Source organism: Callorhinchus milii, unplaced genomic scaffold (assembly GCF_018977255.1).
Source record: "Callorhinchus milii isolate IMCB2004 unplaced genomic scaffold, IMCB_Cmil_1.0 Scaffold1, whole genome shotgun sequence".
NCBI classification, from domain to species: domain Eukaryota; kingdom Metazoa; phylum Chordata; class Chondrichthyes; order Chimaeriformes; family Callorhinchidae; genus Callorhinchus; species Callorhinchus milii.
In genome coordinates this window covers 78,573,336-78,596,881 of record NW_024704742.1, presented here as the reverse complement: position 1 = coordinate 78,596,881, position 23,546 = coordinate 78,573,336, and the positions used below count along the sequence as shown (strand labels likewise).

The following is a 23,546-nucleotide window of genomic DNA, read 5'->3' as shown; positions in this document are numbered from 1 at the left end:
TACAATGTGCTTGGGCAATCTATCATGATAACAATTTACATTCTCGGGTCCCTAACCTTGGATCTTGCCAATCTGAGTCTAATACTCTCCAGAATTAGATAAACAGGATGCAGCCCTTCAGGGAGACAGTATGCATTCCATTCCAATAAATATTCAGCGAATATCTATGCATACATGAGATGCATGAAACTATCAGTTTGATTTAAGTACTCTTAAGTTTAGGGATGGGCTTTTGCATTGGCCAGACACACAGATGGCCCCCAAAATGGTACACCTGATCACCCCTACAGAGAATGAACCCTTGAGAATGAGAATGAACTGAGAATGAACCCTTCCAGTGCATAAAGGAGAATTAGAAATGTCTAGCCTCATAACTATGGAGGAGGAGATAGGTAAACAGGAAACTGTACAAGTGTTTAGGTCATAGTTGTTGGAGCATCACTGCCAATGTAGTTCTCTGCAATGCCTACACCACAGCTTGGACTCTTTTCATCAGTCTCATCAATGTAGTTTCAGTTCTATAGCCTATTGGCTGTGTTGTCAGTGTACATTACATCAACTAACATTGGTAACATCAACTAACAGAATGATCACATTACAATCCTCTGTGTCTTCTGTGTATTTGCAATGTTACAAACTATAATAGACGAAGGTTGATTCTGGCAATGGGGTCATCTCTCTGAGCATCACTTGAGGACTGAATAATAATAATCCTTCCATTTGATACAGCACTTTATCATGTCTTCTAGACATCTCAAAAAATTAGCAGAATAGACTATAAATTGAATTGACTATTTGTTTTGTGGACAAAATTTGGCAGCCAATTGCACACAGGGGTGTCCCACAGACAGTTGTGGATTAAGTCATCACATTTTTTAAAGGAATTATTACCCCGGGAAAAGTGATCTGCCAATTGACTAACAACCAGGTTCCTACTTACTGCTAGGTAAACAAAGGCGTGTGGAGTAAGGAAACTTGTCCAAAAAGTTTCGCCCTGCCGGGAATTGAACCCAGGTCTCTCACTTGCGAGGCGAGTGCTGTAACCACTAATTTACAGGACTGAATGTGTATAATCTGCAGAGGGATTGAAATCATCAGTACCTGCAGAGATGAGGAATGTATTCTTGGCTCACCCAGATGAGTGACAACATACAACACCAATGACACTAGCAACATGGCATAACATTTTGTTTCCAAACCATTCTTCTCTCTATGATGTTCACAGACCTTGAGGACAATCTCAATTCAGGATCATCCTTGAAGGCACAAATTCACTTAGCCAAATGCTGGCTGTAAAATGGTCTTTGATGGCCTTCAGCATCAGAATCTCAGAATCTTTTCCTTATTTTTTCATTCAATTTCAGAGTTAATGCCTCAATTTCATCTGCAAACTAGGATGTTCGGTGAACTCAATCACGTTCAGTTCACAAAAAGACTGTATCACCTTTTCAGCCTCATTGCCACTTGATGTCAAACACTGAAGATTGAAACAACTACACACAGCAGAGATATACATTTTTTTTAATAAATCAATTTGCACTTATTCTAATTGCTTTGGTTGTATTCATTTGTATAAACAAAGCAAAATCCTCTATCAATCTTCTTTCACCTCAGTGCAAATGATATGATATGACTTGCTGGCAGGAATCCTGCTCAAAGAAATTGAATTATTTGACTGGCACTTGAATCAATCTTGTGACAGTTCCTGGAATGTGATATTCACAGGAGGGTTATTTCAATATTTTCAATTCAGTGGTAATCTTCTGTTTTGATCTCTTGGATTACATCTTCACCTGTGCTTAAAAGTATCCATGGGACACTGCATATGTGTGGAAAAGTTTCTTTGTCTGGTGTAAAAGATATACACTTTCCTTGGATAAATGCACTCTTTTTATGTAATCCCAGAAAGTTTAGATGCAGGTTTGTGAGGACTGCGGAGGCTTGGGGTCTCCACGGTTGTGATTTGCGGTATTTCTTGTTTAATTTCAGGACCAACTAATGTAGACATTAATTATACTCCCAACCAGTTGTGTGAAGTGCTTTGAGACGTCCTACCAAGGTGAAACGCACTAAACAAGTGTAAATTGTTATTGTAATAGATCAGCTAAGCTCAATAGAATGTCTCATCACTTGCATTTGGTATAGCGCCTTTCACATTAGGATGATGTCTGAAAGTGCTTCACAGAATATACAGTAAAAGGTAGTGACTGCATTATAGTAATAATAGTATTTTATATCGGCCATGCACTCTGAGAGAGTTTCTCAAAGTACTTCACAAAATATACTGTAAAGTATAGTGATTGTGTCTTTTTGTAGGTGAACACTGCAACTAATTCTTGCACAATAATGTTGCACAAAGAATTATAACATGAACGATCAATTTTATCCAGGGGAATGCTGGCAAGAACTTCCCTTCTATTTTCTTTCTAAACTAAAGCCTCATAGTATTCCAAAACTGTACTTCATGGATGTTGCAACTGACAGCTGCAGTGAGTAGCCCTTCATCAGCATGTAAACATCAAATTTACCACTATGTTGACTTTATTCCCATTACTTTAAGTACTTAGTAAATGGTCTCCAGCTGTCAAACTATAATATTTACAAAATGATAACAACAACAACCTGCATTTATATAGCCCTTCATGTAGGACAATATCTTGGAACGCTTCACACTGGCAAGGTTGGTCTCTGAACTTGTAGGAAAAGGGGAGGGTGATCATAGGCACAGTTGAAGAGGTAGATTTTAAACTGGGATTTAAAGATAGATAGCAATGGGATAAGTCAGAGGGATAGACGGAAAGAGTTCCAGAAATTGGAGCATATAAATTAAGATTTGGCCATCAATGATGGTGCAGAGAGAATGGGCATGCACAGCAGGACTGTGAACTGACCATAGCAGGTGGGCAGAGGAGTGGTGTATGAGAAGTTCAGAGAGATAGCAAGGTGCTATAGCTTGAATGTATTTGTGCTTCCCAATAAAGGTGCAGATTGCAATCATGTGTCAATTAACATGAGTACTCGTGCTTAGGAGAACCTGCAAGAACCTGGTTTATGTTTTCCCATTCTCTTTAGCTTTTTGGTGCAGAACGTTACAGCCACCTCTATTGCTGCATCCCTGTCACCATTCTCATTCAATGGTTAAATGCACTGCTGATTTTTTTTTTGATATGTACAATACAGCAATAAATACCATTGCATTATAATGCCTAGAATGTCAAATATATCTCAAAGTACTTCACAGGAATTTGCAATAAAGTGTAGGGATCTGGAGTTTATAGTCTAGGCTGACACTCCAGTGGAGTGCAGGCGATGTGATTATTGGAGGTGCCATCCTTCAGCTGAAACATAAAACTGCGGTCCTGTCTGCCTCTTCATGTGGCCATTAAAGATCCCATGGTAGAATTTGAAAAGAGAAGAGAGTTTCTCCTGGTGTCCTGACTAACAAATTAAATTGGTGATTCAATTAATAACTGTTTGTGGGACATTGCTGCATGTAAATTGTCTGCCGTGCTTGCCTACAAATACACAGTCACTGCACTTCAAAGTAAAATCCCGTGAAGTGCTTTGAGATATCTCGATGATGTGATAAGGCGCAGCATCAAATGCAAGGATTATTATTATTCATAGTAGCAGCCCAATGTAACAAAGCATGTGCTATGCTCATTACAGATATCTACAAGTTCTTTGCAACTTGAATTGTTTTCTGCAATTTGTATTGCCCCTTGATTCAAGAAAGTGTTTAGTGAATCTTGCTACATTTCTAAACAAGCTGTTTGAGACCCTTCAACGTCACAGACTCTTTAAAAATGCAAGTTCTATTGAAATTGCAGTGGGTAATTATTAGAGTTCTAGTCAATAAAGATGTTACTATTATCTGGTCCAATTACTGAAACACATCCTTTGTAACCCATGCAGTACATAATGTTCATAATTCTCAGTTGGAGGAAGAAGCAATAATGAGTGCTATTCATTTCATTGTAACCTTTTGGACTGAAATGACTCATTGAAGACAGATTGCATTTCATTATTGAACCTGTTCGTATTGTTATGCAAATAATTCAGAGCATTACTATAGTTACAAATCAGTTCATAAAACTGGAGTAGTACCGGCCAAGTATTCCTCCACTTTTTAGATATTTTGGAGTATTTTGACAATTTATAGATTTTTTAAAAAAAGTTAGCATCCAATTATTTTTCCAATGTTTTTCCCCACTAGCATATGCCTGGATGCTCAAGGCATGGTCTGCTCTCGCTTGGGTATAGTTCCACATATGTTAGTTGCCCTCTGGTACACACTCAAGTGGTCATTATTCATGCATGAGCCTTTGCCATGAATATTGTCATGTCACTTGACTGCAGAAGGCATCACAGCTGAGCCTCACCCTTTGTTGAAGAAGGATGAGAAGCAAATAAAATAATAATAATTCTTCCATTTGGGCCTTATAACATCTCAAAGTGCTCTTAATGCGATTTGTAGTATATTTTTGTAGGTGAAAGTGGCAGCCCAATTCCACCCAGCAATGTCCCACAAACAGCCACCAGAAGAAGCTCTCTTCTCTTTTCAAATAGTGCCATGGGATCTTTCACATCAACCAGAGCAAACAGATGGGACTTTAGTTTAATGTTTCATTTGAGGAGGGGAGAGTTTGCGAGTGAGCGGGGGGGGGTAAGGTTGGGGGAGGGGTCTTTTTTGGGGGGGTACAAACGTGGGTAGTGTCTGTGTGTATGTGTGCGGGGGGAGCTTATTTAGTTATGTGGCGTCCTGTAACATAGTGGTTAGTGAACTTGCCTCACAAAGCAAGAGGACCTGGGTTTGATTCCTGGGCAGGGTGAAACCTCAGGCAGGTTTCCTTACTTCACACACACACACACTACTCTGTTTACCTAGCAGTAAGTAGGAACCCGGTTGTCAGTCGATTGGCAGATCGCTTTCCTGGAGTAATAATCCCTCCAAAATAATGATAATAAACATAATGTGGTCACTCAATCTACGACTATGTGGAACACTGCTGTGTGCAATTAGCTGCCGCGTTTAACCCTCAAACACACAATCACTACATCTTACAGTATATTCTGTGAGGCACTTTGAGTCTTCTCAATGACGCAATAAGGCACTATATCAAATGCAAAGATTGTTATTATTCAAAGAACAGCACCTCCAACAATGCAGCACACTTCAGCATTGCATTAGATCAGCACTATATGAGTTCAAAATCCTGACGTGGGACTTGAACACATAACATTCTAACCCAGAGGCAGGAATGATACCAACTATACCAGGCTGACATACAAGAACCCAGTCCAAGTTTCCCCCTTTCTAATCCTGGGAAAGCCAAGGTCAATTTAGCCTCTCCATCTCGCTTCTGACTGAGGATTTGAATCAGAATTTGAACCAGAGAGCTCCTGGTAAATAAGATGAAGTCTATCCACCACACTAGCAAGATTGGACCTGACAATTTATAGTCTTAATAACTTCCTTAGAAAATAAAAGTGAGATGAGATATTAGCAAAGGAAAATGGTAAATATTGATAATAAATGACAATGAAATACAGTGCATTGGTTTGACCCCCACATGCTCCTCAGTTCCTCAAGTTCTTGGCAGAGTTCCTTTGCTGTTCCGTTAAATAATGAAAATGAAAGAACTGTACATTTGGCACACAGTAAAAAAGGTAAAGGCAAGTAAAGAAAAACATTAATAGTAAAAGGGATAAAAATAGACTAAGATCGAGAAATCATGCAAGAAAACTGATGATAATCCTTACATTTATCACATATACAACAATAACAATAACAACCTGCATTTATATAGCGCCCTTCATGTGGGGGAGTGTCCTGGAGTGCTTCAAGACTTATCATGTTGGAAAATATGTCACATGTTTTTCTATAAAGTGAAGTAACTATCTAGGTGAACATAGCATCTAATTTGCGTACATCAATACCCCACAAACAGCCATGAAGTTAATGAACGATTTTATCTGGAGGATTGTTGGACAGGACATCTCTCTTCAAGTATTGCCCTGTCTTGTTATAATCCACCTGAATACACATTAAGGACCTCAATTCAAAATTGAATTTAAAAGACATTGTGTTCCAATGGCATTAGAGTGTCAGCCAAGAGAGACTATTAGCTCAAGAGTCCCATTTGTGGGGCTTGAACCTACAACCTTCTGAAACTGAGGCGAGAGTGGTACTAATTGAGCTGAGTGCTACAGATTGACACCTGTGACAATAAAAAGGAGATCCTAGATCATGTAGAATTGTAGTCAACTTTAATTCAATTTTTAATTTACAGTTTGTTTTTCCACAGATGAAAAAGAAAGATGTAGGCTCTTGGCTTTTAAGCAAAAATAGTCTTATTGGCTAAGACTAGCTAGAATTCTATACCTCGTGCACCTTGCCAATGGGGAGACTTACAGAAACAAACAGTCACAACACTTTACTATATCTTGTGAAGTGCTTTGGGAAATTCTCCGAATGTGAAAAGCACCATACCAAATCCAAGGATTATTACTATTATTATAATTATTATTATTATGGATAGCATCATTTGAGTATCAGTTCACAAAATATTTAACTCTTTATTTCATTGAGTCAAGCAAACATGCTAAAAAAACTCACTCAAATGTCACGCCCCACATTGTGACTTCAATTAATTGATGAATTTATGAAACTCAGAAATTATAATTTATAATATTTTATCATAGTTTATAGAGAAAAAAAATGGTGACTGCACAGTGGTGAATGGTGGCTTTACCCCCAACCACTGTGAAACAGTCAGAGGGAGCTGAAACAGATTGCAGATTGACCAGACCACAATTTTCAATACTGTGAAATTGTCAACAGTGTTATTTAATTACACAACATCTCACAATTTTCAACCCATTGAGGGGGAAAAGCATTTAACACAGAAGATGAATCAAGATGTGTGAAGGCTGCTTCAGCATTGGTAAAATTGTATGAATTGTATGTGTGCAAGTGTGAGTATGCTGTCTATTATTAATCTAGGTTGCCAAATGGACCATGAATTTCAGACTATTGTATTCGAGTCAGTAAGCATCAGAGATTTTGAACGTAGCGAAAACCGTTGCCTTTCAGGTCATTGTCCAATCTGCCATTGTTTCACTTGTTTCCAACTGGAAAGGTTCCACCGAGTGACAGTGCAATTAAACACTATTCAGTCATTGATGCATTTCAAGGGGCAATTAGTACTGTTTTGAATGCATTTCCACAAATCCAAACGATGTCAAATCTAACCCTGTACAATATGCACATTTGACATGAATATGTGTTATCTTTACCAGTGTATGTACTATTCAAATGTCACAAGAGCTCTAGATGAAAATTCATGTCAGAGAAATGTCCTTGAACCAGCTATCATTGTACTAATTCAGATTTATTGCAGTACAAAGTAGATGGAAACATATAAAAATGGATTTCTAAAATTATGTACAATCTTTCTATGCATATGACAGTTAAGGAAATTGTATATATAGATACATTTTTGTCAACATTTAATGTACTTATTTTTTAGTGTTATCCTGCACTATCTTCTCCTAAGGCTTTCCTTAGCTTTCATACCATTTTATTTCTACATAGTCAGCAGCATTTCACAGCATTCCATAATATGCTTGTAAATGAAACAGTGAGTTACTGTCTTTATGAAGTATATACAGTAGTTGGAGTTACTTTAGCTGGCACAGGCTGTGCTTTATTTCACTTGATGTATATTGTATTGTTGATTGTCTGATAGCCTGAGCAGTAAGAACATAACAACAGTATGTTGGTTATAGAATGCTGGCATGTAAGTTAAACAGGAAAGATGCAAGATGCTCTCCATTCGGGGTCTCCTTGGAGCTGAATCGGCTCCAAGCTGACATGCCTGGCGACGGAATGTCGGAATCGAGCCAACCCTCTGTGGCTGTCTCAGCAGTCCGGTTCCTGAGCCAGGCAGGTCCGCAGTATTCTGGGGCACTGCTGATAACAGCACAGCCAGCCTGGCTCCACGGCAGGACCTGAAAAAGCAGACCAGTCATTTGGGGCAGAGCGTCATCCCACTCAGCTCCTGTTAACCCTGCAAACCAAAGCCCTAATGTGTAGGGTGGTTCTGGACAAGCAGCAGGAAAGCTTGCCAGATAGTGATATCAATGGCAAGCTATGCAGCTTTAGTTGGTTAGACTCCAGCAGTATCCAGCCAATTTGCACACAACAGTGTTCACAAACAGTGATGAAGTAAATTACATCAACAACAATTTGGATTGTTCCTGTCTAAAAATCCCCCATTATATAGCATCTCGGAACTCTGAATGACCAATTTAATCTGGGGATTGTTGGCCAGGACACCAGAAAGAAAATCTCTTTCAAATGGATTAGTATAGATTATTCTGATTGGCGTAAAATTATTCTTGGTGACATGGAACAAATACATAGTTGAATACAACAAGGATGTTCTATATCCTTATTTTGTTACATAACATGTCCAGTCACATGTTAATCATCTATGTAGCTTCAGGAAAGTAGTGTCTCTCAATTTGTTGTTTTTAGCTGACTTTTTCAAATGTCTTGCATTCGGTAAGGGCTGAAATTTCTCCTGTTAGCCTTAAATGCAAGGATTATTAGTTTCATTTTGCCTACAAAATGCACATTTAAATGTCTTGTGCCATTTATATAGTGCATGTACTGGTAAAGACAACATACAATTCAATTTACAACACAATTTATTTTTATTTTATAGAGCAGCGTTCAGGTCAGAAGGATGTCTCAAAGCACTTAAACAGATACACTTATTCATGGCAAATGTGCATATGGACTGGATTTGGTCTTTGCTTCGGTTTACTTACAGTATTCCTGGTTCAGTTTGTATGAAAATATTATAGGTCTGATTCTGTGCTGTGCAATCCATAGAACAAATATGCTTACCCTTCCTGAATTGCTATTCTGCTTCATTCAGTAAGTTTACCAAATATGTCCCAGTGCACTTATAAATAAATATTATACAATTTTAATCAAATTTTGAATCTTACAATGGTAATACCATATTATTTGTTATTTAAATATCTTCTAAAGCTTTTATCTGAATGTTATGTCTTGTGAACAGAACTGAATATGATCTGCAAAGTGCTTTGTATAATTCGAACATTTCCCTTTCCAGGTCTCCCACTTTCATTTCAATCCCTGTCACTAATAGGGAGATTAGGGAGGGGAATAATGACCAAAAGGGAGGTAAGTCTTCAGGTGGATTTTAAATGTGGGAAATAGAAAATGAGATCCAGAGAGTGGGGAACAAAATGGCTGAAAGTCTAGACATTAATAGTTGGGTGGATAGGTCAGGGACATGAAGAATGTCAGTGGTTTGACTGCTTGGCAGGCCCTGGGCTACTCCATGTCCCCCGCCCTACTGCTCCATTATCAGAAGTCAGGCTTTCAGCGTTTCTGCCTCCACCTTCTGAACTCCACCCCTGAGCCACTCGGACTTGCCCCCTACCTTGATTCATTCAACGCTCATCTCAAGACCTTCCTCTTTAACTGTGCCTTCAGTCATCCTCCCACCTCCACCCCTCTTGCCCTCCACCCCTCTTGATTCCAATCTCCAATTTGGGTTCAAACCCTTCACTGTCTAGTGCCTTGGGCAGTTCTTCCAATGTGAAAGACGTTCTATAAATGCAATTTGCATACAACAATGTGCCACAAACAGCCATGAAATGAGAAAAGCATTAGAATTTAAGGAGGGCGGAAAATCAATTCACAAATTCTGCATTGATACAATACAATACAAAATTACATTTGTAAAGTATCTTTCACGTCGGGAGGATGTTCCAAGGCGTTGAACATTCAGGGATTAGAGTCCGAACGATGGGGAGGGGGTCAGTTGGGATCAGGAAGGGTGGAGGGCAGAGAGGGTAGGAGGGTGGCCGAACCACGGTCAAAGAGGAGGGTCTTGAGGCGTGCCTTGAAGGAGGCAAAGGAGGGAGCGAGGCAAATAAAATGTGGGACGGAGTTCCAAAGGGTGGGGGCAGAGAGACTGAAGGACCAACCGCCAATGGTAGGGCGAGACGGGAAGGGGACATGGAGTAGGCCAGACCTTGCTGAGCGGAGGGAATGGACAGGTTGATAAGGGGTTAGCAGCTTGGAGAGGTAGGAGGGGCAAGGCCGTGAATGTCCTTGAAAGTGAGGATGAGGATTTTAAATTCTATTCTCTGAGGGATGGGGAGACAGTGGAGCCGGACCAGGGTGGGGGGGATGGGGTCATGGAGCCTGGTGCGGTAGAGGACACGAGCTGCTGAGTTCTGGCTTATCTGTTTGTGGAGAGAAGTTGAGGAGGCCAACAAGGAGGGAGTTTCCGTAGTTGAGCCTTGAGGTGACAAATGCGTGTATGAGGTGACGATTGCTGTAAAGTGGTCAATGGTCTTGACCTCAATGGTCTTGCTCCAGCTTTGCAACCTCCTCAAACCCTAGCGATCCGGCCACTACCTCTGCTCATCGGACACTGCCCTATTTTATGTCTCCTGCCTCGCCCACCTCACCATTTCAGGCTTTCAACGAATCTGCCCCCGTCCAGTCCCTTCGCCTCACCCTTCCCTCGCTTCCTTTAAAGTCTGCCTCAACATGTTCCTCTTTGAATGCATTATGGCCATCTTCCCCTCTCACCACCCGCACACCATCCTCCTTTGGCTCCCACCGGTGCATACCATGGATCATCTGGCAAACGTGGGACATCATCCCGACAAGAAAGGCGCTATAAAAATGTAAATTTGTATTGTATTGTATACAATCAAGACAGTCGATTGGAGTAAGAGGACATCGGTTTAGAGTTGTAAGGAGCAATTTTAGGACAGACTCTCGGAAGTTTTTTGTTTAAATTAATTTTTTGATAATTAATGACTGGAAGAAATTGCTTGAAAGGTGGAAGAGACCAGGATTCTAAACTCATATACCAAACTCAAAAAGCAGCTTGATGCATGATGGGGAGATGGTAAGGTGGGAGGGCTGAAATTGAATGGGCTGAAGGGCTAGACCAATATTGTAATCTGGTGATTTTGTGATCTTGCGAGTGTGATACACCTATAATTGTTTGGTTCAGATAAGTCTTCCTCTTTATACAGAGATAAGATTGCCTCTAATCATGCAGAACTTTACAGAGTCCAATAACTCTTTCAGGGAAGTAGTGCCACAGAATATAAATTGTATGATTGTGAAGATTTGTTAGCCTTCAGTTCCTTTAACTTGTCAAAAAATCTATCAATACTGCCTTCAAAAATCTTCTATTTCATTGGATATACTGTAAGATATACAAAAGTTGGATGGCACAGTACTAATAATAATGATAATAATCCTTGCATTTGATATAGCGCTTTTCACATCTTCTAAACGTCTCAAAGCACTTCACAGAATATATTGTAAAGTGAATTGACGTATATTTGTGGGCAAAACATGTCAGCCAATTGCACACAGCAGTGTCCCACAAACAGTCGTGGATTGAAGTGACCAATTTATTATTGTTTTTTTTTCTTGAGGGATTATTATTAGGCGTGTGGAGTAAGGAAACTTATCCAAGGTTTTACCCTGCCGGGAATCGAACCCAGGTCTCTCACTTGAGAGGCGAGTGCTCTAACCATTGAGCTATATTGGTCTGGTTTACTTAACTTTTGCCAATTTTCTTACTTTTGTTTTGTGTGTGATTCTTGCACTATTTAAATTGAAAGAGGTTAATACATTACACTGAATACACAGATCAGCTCAGTCTTTCATTTTACATAATCCAGGAAGTGAACCCTCTTAATGTCCACAAAGTGCTAATTGGTTCAAACCGTACTGTTCCTGATGTAGTGTCAATGATCACTTAAACAGCCTGTGTAAAAGGGAAATATAGAGCAAGATGTAACCTCTAATTATTTCCAAATTAATTATTAAAGTGATGTAGGTATTGTCCTAGTCATACTCCATATATTGCACTATACTCCATATATTGCAAGGAGCATAAGTAGTAAAAGTCCCTGATGCACCAATAGCCATATATATAGTAAAATTATCGTATAATAAATCTATTGTACGTTTAGTGATTTTTCAGCCTAAAGGTTTCACTCTCTGACAGACATGACAGCACCTCTCCACAGCAAGTATCCATTTTCAGAGTAGCCAATACTCTGGAAATACCGGTAGTGCGGTATCATCAGATTCAGCAAATACTTTTAGAAAATAGCTATTTTATCCTTCAGAGCTACAGTGACACTTTGTTTCTGTTTTTGCATCTGTAATTACTTTTTTATCAATGTGATATCGTAAGAATGTCTCAGTACGTTTGACACTTTCTTATGCTATCCTTATCTATCCTCGTGCGGCTTGCCAACAAAATATACAGTCAATTCACTTTACAGTATATTCTGTGAAGCACTTTGAGATATCACTAAGACGTGATAAGGAGTTATATCAAATGCAAGCATTATTATTATTATTAGCTTTTGTGTGTAGCAAATATAACTCATATTCCCCTTACCTATATTCCTCTATTCCCTTCTCTCTCATGAATGAATCAGATTTTCTCTTAAATATATTCATGCTTTTCTACTTCAACTACATTCTACATGAAGAATTTCCTCCTAAACACCCTCTTAGATCTACCACTGGCTAATTTATATTAAGGTTTTTAACTCACCAACAAGTGAAAACAGCCTGTCAAATGCTTTCATAACCTTAAACACCTCTATTGGATCCAAATTGCTTCAACTCCAGAGAGAAAAGCTCCAACAAGTCCAATCTTTTTGAATTCAATTGCTTATTCAATTTACATTTATGTTTCCTCAATACATATATGTCTTGCATATTTACAATTTGGGTTTTAAAACTGTTTAATTCCTCCCCCCTTCAAGTTACTTTTCATCCCAACTTTCAATGATTTCAGCTTCTCTTCCATTCCACTAAAGTTTGCAATTTGTTTGAACTCACAGATTTTTCTCAAGTGCTAAATGTCAGATAATCTTAAATCCAATCACATTGTGATCACTTACCCCAAAGGCTTCATTATTTCTACATTACGCCTTGTATCTTGATCACTCATAGAAACTAGGCAATCTCTCTTGAAGAATTTTATTTATACTCCAAACAATCCCAGATATATAGAAAATGCAAACGCAGGATTATTATTATTAAAAACCAAGTCCATTAAATCGGTGCTAACTGACTAGTTTCTTCAATTTGAACTCTATGGAGTGATATTCCTGATCCTTATTTAAGGAATATCATTAAGATGTATTTTAAAATACTCTTATCCCTACTTCTGACTAATGGCATGATACAAACCCAGCTGGAAAAACGTTGGTGCTGGTATGTTGGATTCCCACTTAGCAGGGATTATTTTCGGACACTGAAAAGTATCTTTCAGAACTTTTTAAGGGGTGAGCGCTTTAACATAATCCCTATTAAGCAAGTATCCAACACAGGGCTTTTCATCTCCATGTTTGGGCACTGCCACTATTTAGAAATTGGAAGGGGAATATTTCAAAAACCATTTCAATAACATTTCTTAATAAGGAAGTTGTTTAGCAATGCTGTACAACAGTTTTTACCTCTATCATTTAACCCATTAGTTATCATCCAGAGATTATAAAGAATTTTAGTTGACACATTAAAGACTATAAGTGAGCAGCTCTGAGTGTTGCCCCTAGTTCTTCAAATTGTGCTTTAAAATGATAAATTCTTAATCCTGGATCTTTTGTACAATGACATTACTTTGCAATTTCTAATCAATGGTATTTTAGATTTCCTTTAAGCTATATTAGTATCATTGTAAAATTGTTGAATTGATTTTCTGCCGTTCTTTAAATATTGTTGTGCAATTTTAAATCTATTCAATATATGTGCATGTATTCTTGAACACTGTGACCAAGAAGACAGTTGGTGACACGCTCATCTCTGAGTCAGAAGTTTGTGATCAAGCTCTACGTCAGGACTTGGAACTCATATAGTCTAAGCTAAAAGTAGTGTTGTGGATGTGCATTGCATTGTTGGATATGTCGTCCTTTGGAGGAAATATTAAACTGTGCCCCCATCTGCCTGTTTGGGTGGACGTTAAACATCCTATGGCACTATTCTAAAACAGGAGGAAGTTTCTCCCAGTGTCTTAGCCAACAATCCCCCAAATAAAATTGATCATTCACTCCATGGCTGTTTGTGGGTCATGACTGTGTGCAAATTGACTTCTGCAATCACCATAAAAAGATAATCACACCATTTATTCTGTGACGTGCTTTGGGACACCTCCCAGTGTCAAACACGCAATCCAAATGTAAGAATTATTATTGAAAACATGAGCTATTGCAACCCTTGTGACTCATCCAGTTATCCAAATCTGTAAAGCTAATTTACTTGACAATGGGACAGAAAGGTAATACTTAGTTTATAATTGTCCAAGTCAATTCCATTTTATAGATTTTGTTAATACCTGTTCGAATTCTAGAACATTTGCTTCATTATAGGACTTTGCCTACCTCAAACAAAACTTTATTTGGCTCACTTCCCTCAACTGTCACGTGTGCTAAACAAGTCCACAGTTTGACTGGAACCCAACTGGCATATCCATCTGCCCAGGCCATGCTCCCCATGTCTTCAAGCTACCCAGTTTCCTTCTGTTCCTCCTGAAGATCTGCTCTTTTTGGATTTACTCTGGAGTATGAGCTCTACATCTATCTTACTTGACAATAGGACAGAAAAGGGACACGTGTTTTATAATTGACCAAGAAAATTCAATCTTCATATGTTGGGCTTCTTTCTTTTGACAGAGTTTTTTTCTTTCCAAACCCAGAGGGTAATCAATGACTGGAACAGGTTGCCAGGAAAAGTGGTAGAAGCCAGGACACTGGACTAATCTAAAAAACCGCTTGATGCTGTGATGGGGAGACAATAGGAAGGGTGTTCCGGTGGGATGAAATCGGATGAATAGAAGGACCTTCTTCGTCCAGACCAATCTCATGATCTTGTGACCCTCTTCTACTATAGGTTAACAATAAGCTTGAGCCAGTGAAATTCATCCTCTAAAATGGTTATTTTCATTTTCTTTATTTGCATCTCATTCTCACTTATGGGAACATTTGCAAAAGAACTAACATTTCTTGTGCAATTAAGGTTGACCACTAAATGTTTGTCTGTTATGAACCATGTGTTCTATTCTTAATAACAGTACATTGTAAAGATAATCCAATATCTTCCTTTATATGTGTTGCTGCTAGGTCACCCGACAACCACAGGAGCAAAAATAAACCAACAGAAAAGCCTGAAACCAGGTAAGACAAGTAAGAGAATTAGTCAAAGTAAGCAGGTTATACAACCAGCTCAAACAATCCATAGAACTGAGAGTTATCCAATTCCTTCAACCTTTAAATATGTATCGCTTTCAATATATTGTATCCACAGCCAAAACCTGATACACCCTTGTAATTCACTGCAAGCACCATGCAGCCAAATTGTACAATGGTTTCACAAAATTGGGTTTCTGTATATAAACTCTTCAAATGCCAGTTTTTGGAGTTTTCTTTCCACTTCACTTTTTGAGTAAAATGAGAAGTTGACCAGCAATCCTGCTGAAAATTTGACGTTACGGCTGTTTGTGGGATATTCCTGTGGTCAATTGTCTACCACATTTGCCAGCAAACACCGTCACTCCACTCAACAGCAACATTTTTTGAAGAGCTTTGAGATGTCTCAACGATTGTCACAAATCAAATGATTAGATGATATACCAAATGCAAAGATTATTACTATTATTACATTTATTTTCCAGAAGGAGTAAAGTGTAGCATATTGCAGTATTTCTTAATATGATTCCTTAATAGGGAATTCTGTTGGTATTCCTGTTGGAGGCCCGGCTGAATTCTGCCCTGGAATAGCTTTCATCAGAGTTGGTTTGGTGAGATATATTTCCAGTTACCAAGTGTGTTATTTCGTGTGACTTTGATTTCTTAATAAGAAATTCCACAGATTATACTGAGATATAACGATGATTGACTCCTAATTCTGTAATCTTCATCGGAGTATTGCATTTGCTGAAAATATATTTAAATTCAGAGATGACTGACCAAATAGTAATTTTACATTGGTTACATTAAATTCAATTTAACAAGGGAATGTTAAATCTTCTGTTATCTGTGTTAGTTACAAGAGTTACATTTATAACAGTTAGATAACTCCCTGCAGTAAAATACTGTATGTATTGTCCAGAACTGCAGGCAGCCAGTCAATGAGGATGCAATGAATTATTCACTGAATCATTGCACAATTCAATAATCCCTAGGGCCTCTTGTGCATTGCCTTCTTGGGGTATATTGTGGCGTTTGACATTTGTTAATTAATATCTCGGTGTACAGTACCTGATATGATAGATGGTTGGGATTCAGTTCCTTCTCTGTTATCAAAGGGTTGTTGCCATTTAAGTATTTTATTATAGTTAAACTCATAATATTTCGTGAATTTAAGTGCTGTATTTTTGCTGAATGGCTCCACAGCACAAAACAACAGTTCCCAATAACAGAAAGATGTTACTGTATCGCCTGAAGCAAAACAAAATAAGTTAAAGGTAAAAGGAAATATGGTCTTCAGGAATTTTATCGCTTAATAATTTGATTCTAATTGTTTCAGTGGTTTAGTATATTCTATTTCTATGTCTTTAGGGCAAGGCAACAGCAGTGAAAGAAACCATGTCTTTCTCTAGAAGGGACTGTCACATTGTGGAGTCGTGTAGCTCAGTGATTAGAGCACTCGCCTCGCAAGAAAGAGACCTGGGTTCTATTCCCTGGGAGGGCGAAACGTTGGGCAAGTTTCCTTCCTCCACACGCCTTTGTTTGCCTAGCAGTAAGTAGGAACCCAGTTACTGGTCGATTGAGATACACCTAAGCCATGAACTAATAGAATGGCAGAACAGCATTGCAGAGCTGAATCGCCTACTCTTGTTCCTATGTTCCAAATGTACAAATCTGAACACTTTTGTGATACAAATTGTCATTAAATTGTCAGTCTCAAAGAGAAGAAATATTGAGGGGAGGGGGAGACAAGCCTGAAATTCCACCTTGTCTTAGCTGATGTCTTAGTTGTTGCAAGGCCATTTCAGAAAATTCTAGAATTGTAGAAAATTCTGAAATGCACCTTGAATTTGGAGGCAGAACTTAATTTGCAAATTGGTAATCTCAGCGAGACTGCAAAGATGGTTGTTGCTGGTAAATGTGAATGTTACAGTTATTTTGATATGGGAGGGGGCGGAGAGGTTGTTCTAAAAGGAGCTTTATTCTACACTTGATTCATCAGATACTTGAATTGGCAACAGCCCTGAATTGAGATGATATATACAATTGGAAACTGTTCTCGGGACTGAAATCCTCCACCTTGACGAGCATAAAATTTATCAACGAAATATGAAAGTTTTATTGTATAAAGAACCCTTCTTGTGTAAAGGTTCTGAAAGGTTATGTGGTTTTGCTTTCTTCTTCCAGCCACCTTGGCTCCAAATGCAGAAGAGCGGTTGGCGGACTATCTTTTACATGCTGATCGATACAATAAGCTTATCAGACCGGCAAAGAACAGCAGTGAGATGGTGACAATCGCTATAAAAGTCTCCCTTTCACAGTTAATAAGTGTGGTGAGTGCACATTGCTGCAGTTCAAAAAATCTGCGTCTATGATCTGCTCACTTTCACAGTAACAGGAGCACATAGGACTCGAAAAAATCAGTTTGTCTGGCTATTTCCTATGCAAAAAAAAGGAAAACATTCGCAGAGGGGTGATAATAATAATGGGCGATGTGTTCATTAACACTGATGATGCTAATTAACATATCATTGAAGAAAGGATTACAAATACAATACAAGTTAACATTTATAGAGCGCTTTTCACATCAGGAAGCCATCACAATGTGCTTAACATTATTGTTTTGGTACCATTATTTAGTTGGTGTGGATTAATTGCTGTGTGACCTATTAATTAGTCCATTTGAGCTGGACACCCAACCCTTCCTCAATGCCATTTGCAGTGTTGCAAATCTACCCACACATTGGACTTCCAACTTGTGTATTTTTTTATGGTCAGCGGGTGTCTGACACATGCGGAAACTCATCACCATGCAGAAGAGTATCCAAACCAGACTGAGAGTTCCATGCATCCCATCTTATATTGGAATGGAGTGCTCACACTCTCCTTGGAGGGATGCATCCTGCTTCACAGTTCCAGAGAGTATTAGATGCAGAGCCAATGTTTGGGCTCACACAGTGGGTGTTGTAGTGCTGCTGGAGTCTAACCAGCTAAAACTGCAAAGCATGCCATTAACAGCACTGTCTGGCAAGTTACACAGCATTTGACTGCCGCTAGCCAGAAGTTTTATGTGCAGTTGACTTCTGCGCACAACCATTGTGAACTGTCAGGGGGTGGAGGCTGTTTCCAGTTCATGCACAATTATATGGAATTTTAGAGCATGGAAAGAGGTAATTCGATGCAACTAGTTTATGCCAGTGCTTTGAGTTTTTGATATTGTGCCTTTCTGGACCAATAGTTAGTTGTTTCTATAAATGTACTAGCATGCACTCGTGGGTTAATTAGCCTCCTGCTGATGTGTCACTCTTGTGATTCTTTGATGTGGAAAAACAAGTGTACAGAGGGATGCCGTGAGATAAGTCATTAGCGAATAAAACCAAAGGTTTATGACAATTCTGAAATTCTTTCCATTGGTTGTTAATTGCATAATCATGAGCATCTGTAATTCCCTCTGTGGCCATGCTTTTGCACAAGGTTAGCACAATCTGAAATTTTCACATATAGGTTGTTAACCTAACTTGCAAACCAGTAAGTGAAAGCACATCCAGCATATTGAAACAGTGCCTTTCAATGTCCTATCCTGTCTCCTGCTTCTTCTGGACTCTGCAGTGTGTGTGCATCAGAGAGAAATTCGGAAAAGACTTCCACTTAAGCTAATTAGGGACCTTTGCTTCTTGTTACATGCTTAAAGTACTTTGGGTTATTCCGTTCTGATGTAAAATTGCTTTAGATTTGTTTTTATTGCACTGATTAGACAATTTAGGAATTTGCATGATTGCGTCTTTAAGTACATGATTTGAAAATATCTCTTCAACCTCCTCCTCACAGCACTACCCACTGCCTCCGCTCTACTGGCTCTTGCCTCCTCCTTGTTCTTCGAATCCTCCGCTCCACCATTAGCGCCATGCCTTCAGCGACTACGCCCCGAAGCTATGGAACTCCCTCCCTCAATCCCTTTGCATTGCCCCCTCTTTCACCATTTTCAGGTTGCGCCTGAAGATATTCCTCTTCGACCACACCTATATTCCTCTTTCCCCTTCCCCCAGTTCGGAATTGGGCTCCACTGTTGTTAAGCGCTCTGGGTTGCCGCTCGTTGTGGAGGGTGCTATATAAATGCAAGTTGTTGTTGTTGAAAATAATTTATAAATACATAACTGAGTGATTATGCTTCCTTTCCAGAATGAGAGAGAACAAATAATGACGACAAATGTCTGGTTGACTCAGGTTAGTATAAATTATGTACAGAGTAAATCCTTCTCTCTCTGTCAAACTTTGTCTTGGATTACTTTGTAAGATGCACTCAACTATTTAAAACCATGGATGCAAATATATCTACGACTCAAATGAATATTTCATGCTGCACAAAAGATGGCACAAACTAATAAATATATTCAGGCATTTTACTTCTGAAGATGTTGGTTGAAACAAAATACCAACACAGGAGAAGAAAAGTTTCACTTTTGTTAGTGCTAAATAATGTCAGAGTTACTGTATGGAAATGCCTTATGAATAAATGGCTATCCATAAAATTAAATTCCAGTGGTGATTTGCAACACTAATCCTGTGTGATCGTGTTCCACTATCTTGGTGCATCCAACTTTGATTTACTTTGTCAATCTCATTCAAAATCGTAAATACCTCTAGCCCTTTGAGACATCTCCTTTTAAGATTGAAAACCCCTAGCTTTCAGATCATTGCTTATAGCTTTAAGATTGAGATGAGAAGACATTGCTCTCATCTGCACTCCCTCTAGGACCTGGGCAGCTCCCCATGTGATGGTAATCTGAACTATACATAGGACTCGAGGTATGGCTTGACCAGAGCACAAGTACATGAAATGATAAGACTTACATGATGAGATCATGATATATAGTTTCCTCTTGCCCACTCCAGCAGATGTGCACAGGCTCAGTTCAGAGCAACGCTGGCACAAGCCTTGAAACAAGATAAATACCTACTCTTTCTGTGGTCAGCGTGTGACCTGGTACAACAAAATAATTCACCCTAACGAAACAACCCAAAAAAAAGCTGAAACTATTCAAGACTACCGACCATCAAAAGTTTGTGATCGTGTTTGTATTTCACAGTGAGCAGATTTTAACACTCACTAAGTGGGCTGTTGACAGAATTCCAAATGTCTTTCCCCATCTTGGTAAGACTGGGAAAAATGTGCTCCAGGAAATGGCCCATCAATACACAGTCCTGTGAATCCTCTACTTGATATTCTCAATTAGCAGGATTGCCAGCTGTGGAGAAGAGCTGGCCTTCACTACTGCTCAAAGATTGTGCTACCGGGCCTCCTGCAGCTGGCATTGCAGCCTTTATCTCTGGCCCCAACAGCAAAGGACTCCAGTCATGCTGAAAGTAAAAAGGTCAAAACTATGTTCAAAAACGCTTTTAGTATCGAGAAGGAAAGAGTTATTTTTCTACATGGGTTGAGTGCCCTCCTGGTGGCAATCGATGATATGCACTGCAGGATAAAGGTCCACTTCCCAGATAACACAACTTATACTGTTCTTCTTTGCTCCACAAAGTCAAGATCTTGAAACTGAGCAACTGTGTCTTTTTTACTTTGAATCTAGTTGCTCAGTCAGTGGTTGCAGTTCCACTTGTGACTGAGACTTTTTCCTGCAGTTTATTCAATGGCTCAACTACCTTCTAAAGCCCTAAATATTTTATATACATATAAAAAAAACTTAAAACTACAGAATGGAAAGAAGGGGTATGAGTGATTGTGGCCCCCAAACAACCGTTGAAGTCACTTTTAGGAACTTAAAACAGTGGTTTATTCACATGTAGAATAAAAAACAAAGCATTAACACCTGCATAAAAAAAAGCAGTCCACCGAACCCCAGAGTGACATTTCTTGTATCCTGGATGTGGTATCATCAATTCACGCTAACACACTCTCACGCTAACACACTCTCACTCTATCTCACTCTCTCACACACATGTAACTGCATTGAGTTTGGTGTTATCTTAAATAGGCTGCTGTTTATCCCCCACTGTGCCATTGTTTCTCAGTGCTAATTTGATGTCTATTTGTTGCAGACACAAATTATTCACCTAACCTTCCTGCATAGAAATTTGTTACAGCTGTATCTGCACACTCTCGTTAAATCTGATGGTTTAGATACTGGAAGTGTGCAGATGGAGTCCGTAATCTGTTACTGGTTGCCTGAACTCTCTAAGGCTCTTTAAACTCTCCAGATACTCAGAGTGCAAAAGTAAGTGAAAGCTCTTCCTGGTTCTATTCATCTCTTGGCCTCTGGGATTCATTTTGACAGAAAAATTGAGTTCCCCAGAGCAGACAGCCAGAGAGAAATGTGCTGAGTTAAGGGAAGATGCAGCTGAGACTAAGGAGCCACACATCAGTGCACTGAGTCGGCTTTATCACTCAGTATTTTACCTGCAGTTTAACCAATTGCTAGGAACAGTTTGGTGCTTCCTGAATTAAGCTAAGCTAAAGTTTAACAATGAAGGAGCCCTCCTTCCTTGTAGCCTCTTCCCATGTTTGCCACAAACCCACCTCACAGCTTGATCCTGCACTTGGGATTTGAAAAAGCAAAAACAGGACAAGAATAATAGGACATAGATTTAGAGTTGCAAAGGGAAATTCCAGGACAGATGCAAGAAAGTTTTTCTTATCTCAGAAGGTAATGAACGACTGGAACAGGTTACTATGGTTGAGTGGTTGAGACCAGGACTCTGGACTCATTTAAAAAGCAGCTTGATGCAGTGGTGGGAGGACAGTATGCAAGACTAGGTAGGCTATGAGATCAGTTGAGCTGAAGGGCCATCTTCATCTAGTCCAACCTCATGATTTTGAAACCTTCTTCAAAAAAAACCTTTATTTTCTTTCATATTACACATAACAAAATAGGTTTGAGCCAGAGAGGGAGCTGTAAGATTGAGCTCATGTGAAACAGTATATATTTTATAGGTTGCATAACTTTGTTTGGCTTGAGGCACATGACCATCACACCCATTGTAGAAGTCTAGAATTGGGCCGGGAGAAACATGCAGAATAACATTTACAAGAAATTGCTAACTGGTAAAGGTATTGGAGGGTGTGATTTCAATGGTTGAGGTTTGTTTGTTGTTCATTCTGCATTGACTGGGACACAATTACTCTTAGTAATTACTGATGATTAGTGAGCTATTTAAGGAGTTTCCAGGGAAACTCTCAGTCCAACAAATATATTAGAATTCCACCCTATGACCCTTCCTGCTTGTCGGCCTCCCCAGCTCCTCCCTCCATAGGCTGTAGATCATCCAGAACTCTGCAGCCCGTGTCCTCTCCTGCACTAAGCACGCGACCTTATCACTCCCATCCTCACCCAACTCCACTGGCTTCCCATCACACAGAGGATACAGTTCAAGATCCTGGTCATCACTTTCAAAGCCCTCCATGATCTTGCTCCCCCCTACCTCTGCAACTACCTAACCCCCTACCAAATTGCCCACTCTGTCCGCTCAGCGGGCTCCAGCCTGCTCCACATCCACCACCTCGCCCGCCCAACGATTGGTGAGGAGGCCTTCAGTCACTCTGCCCCCACCCTCTGGAACTCCATCCCACAGTCCCTCTGCCTCGCTCCCTCCCTTGCCTCCTTCAAGACCCGTCTCAAGACCCTCCTCTTCGACTGTACCTCCAGTCACCCACCTACCCCCCTGCTTCACCCTCCATGATCCTGACTCCCATCTCAGGTCCAAAACACAGATTGTCCAGCGCCTTGGGATGTCCTCCTGATGTGAAAGGCGCTATATAATTGTCATTTTGTATGTTTTTGTATTTCAGAAGTAATAGGTTCTGTCTAACTTAATGCCATAGATCATTGCTGCTAATTGCATGCTGAGAGAAAACAAAATTGATTTAGCAAAGATCCTTTATAATCAGACCCTTTATATACTGGAATTTCTTAGTATGTTTCACATAAGTGTTTGGTCATTGATTAAGTGTGGTGTGGAATTTGGAATTTTATCCAGATTCTTGCCATATTTGCTTAGATATATAATTATGTCTGAATGTGACAAAATATTACCTCTCTGTCTCCATCTAATCAGAATTAGAGGAAAAATTCCACCTGCAACTAAATACGCATCTTATATACTGTCGTTGTTCTTGTCTGAGACAGAATGCTTTGATTTAATGGGAAATCTGCCACCAAAATTGCTTACTTAATACTTTTTCCCGACAATTTACTCACCCACCTCATGAGGAAGAATGAATCTCAACAGTGAGCATACCAAGGCTACTTTAG

General features: G+C 39.4%; 1 protein-coding gene across 1 annotated transcript in view; it reads left to right on the top strand.

The window, feature by feature from the left end:
• Positions 1–23,546, top strand: part of chrnb5a (cholinergic receptor, nicotinic, beta 5a) — a 51,267-nt gene that overhangs the window by 11,665 nt on the left and 16,056 nt on the right. Inside the window, exons 2-4 of the mRNA XM_007892015.2 lie at positions 15,220–15,273; positions 17,473–17,618; positions 19,465–19,509. Of these exons, the coding sequence (XP_007890206.2) occupies positions 15,220–15,273; positions 17,473–17,618; positions 19,465–19,509 (245 nt within the window). The remainder of the gene's footprint in view (positions 1–15,219; positions 15,274–17,472; positions 17,619–19,464; positions 19,510–23,546) is intronic.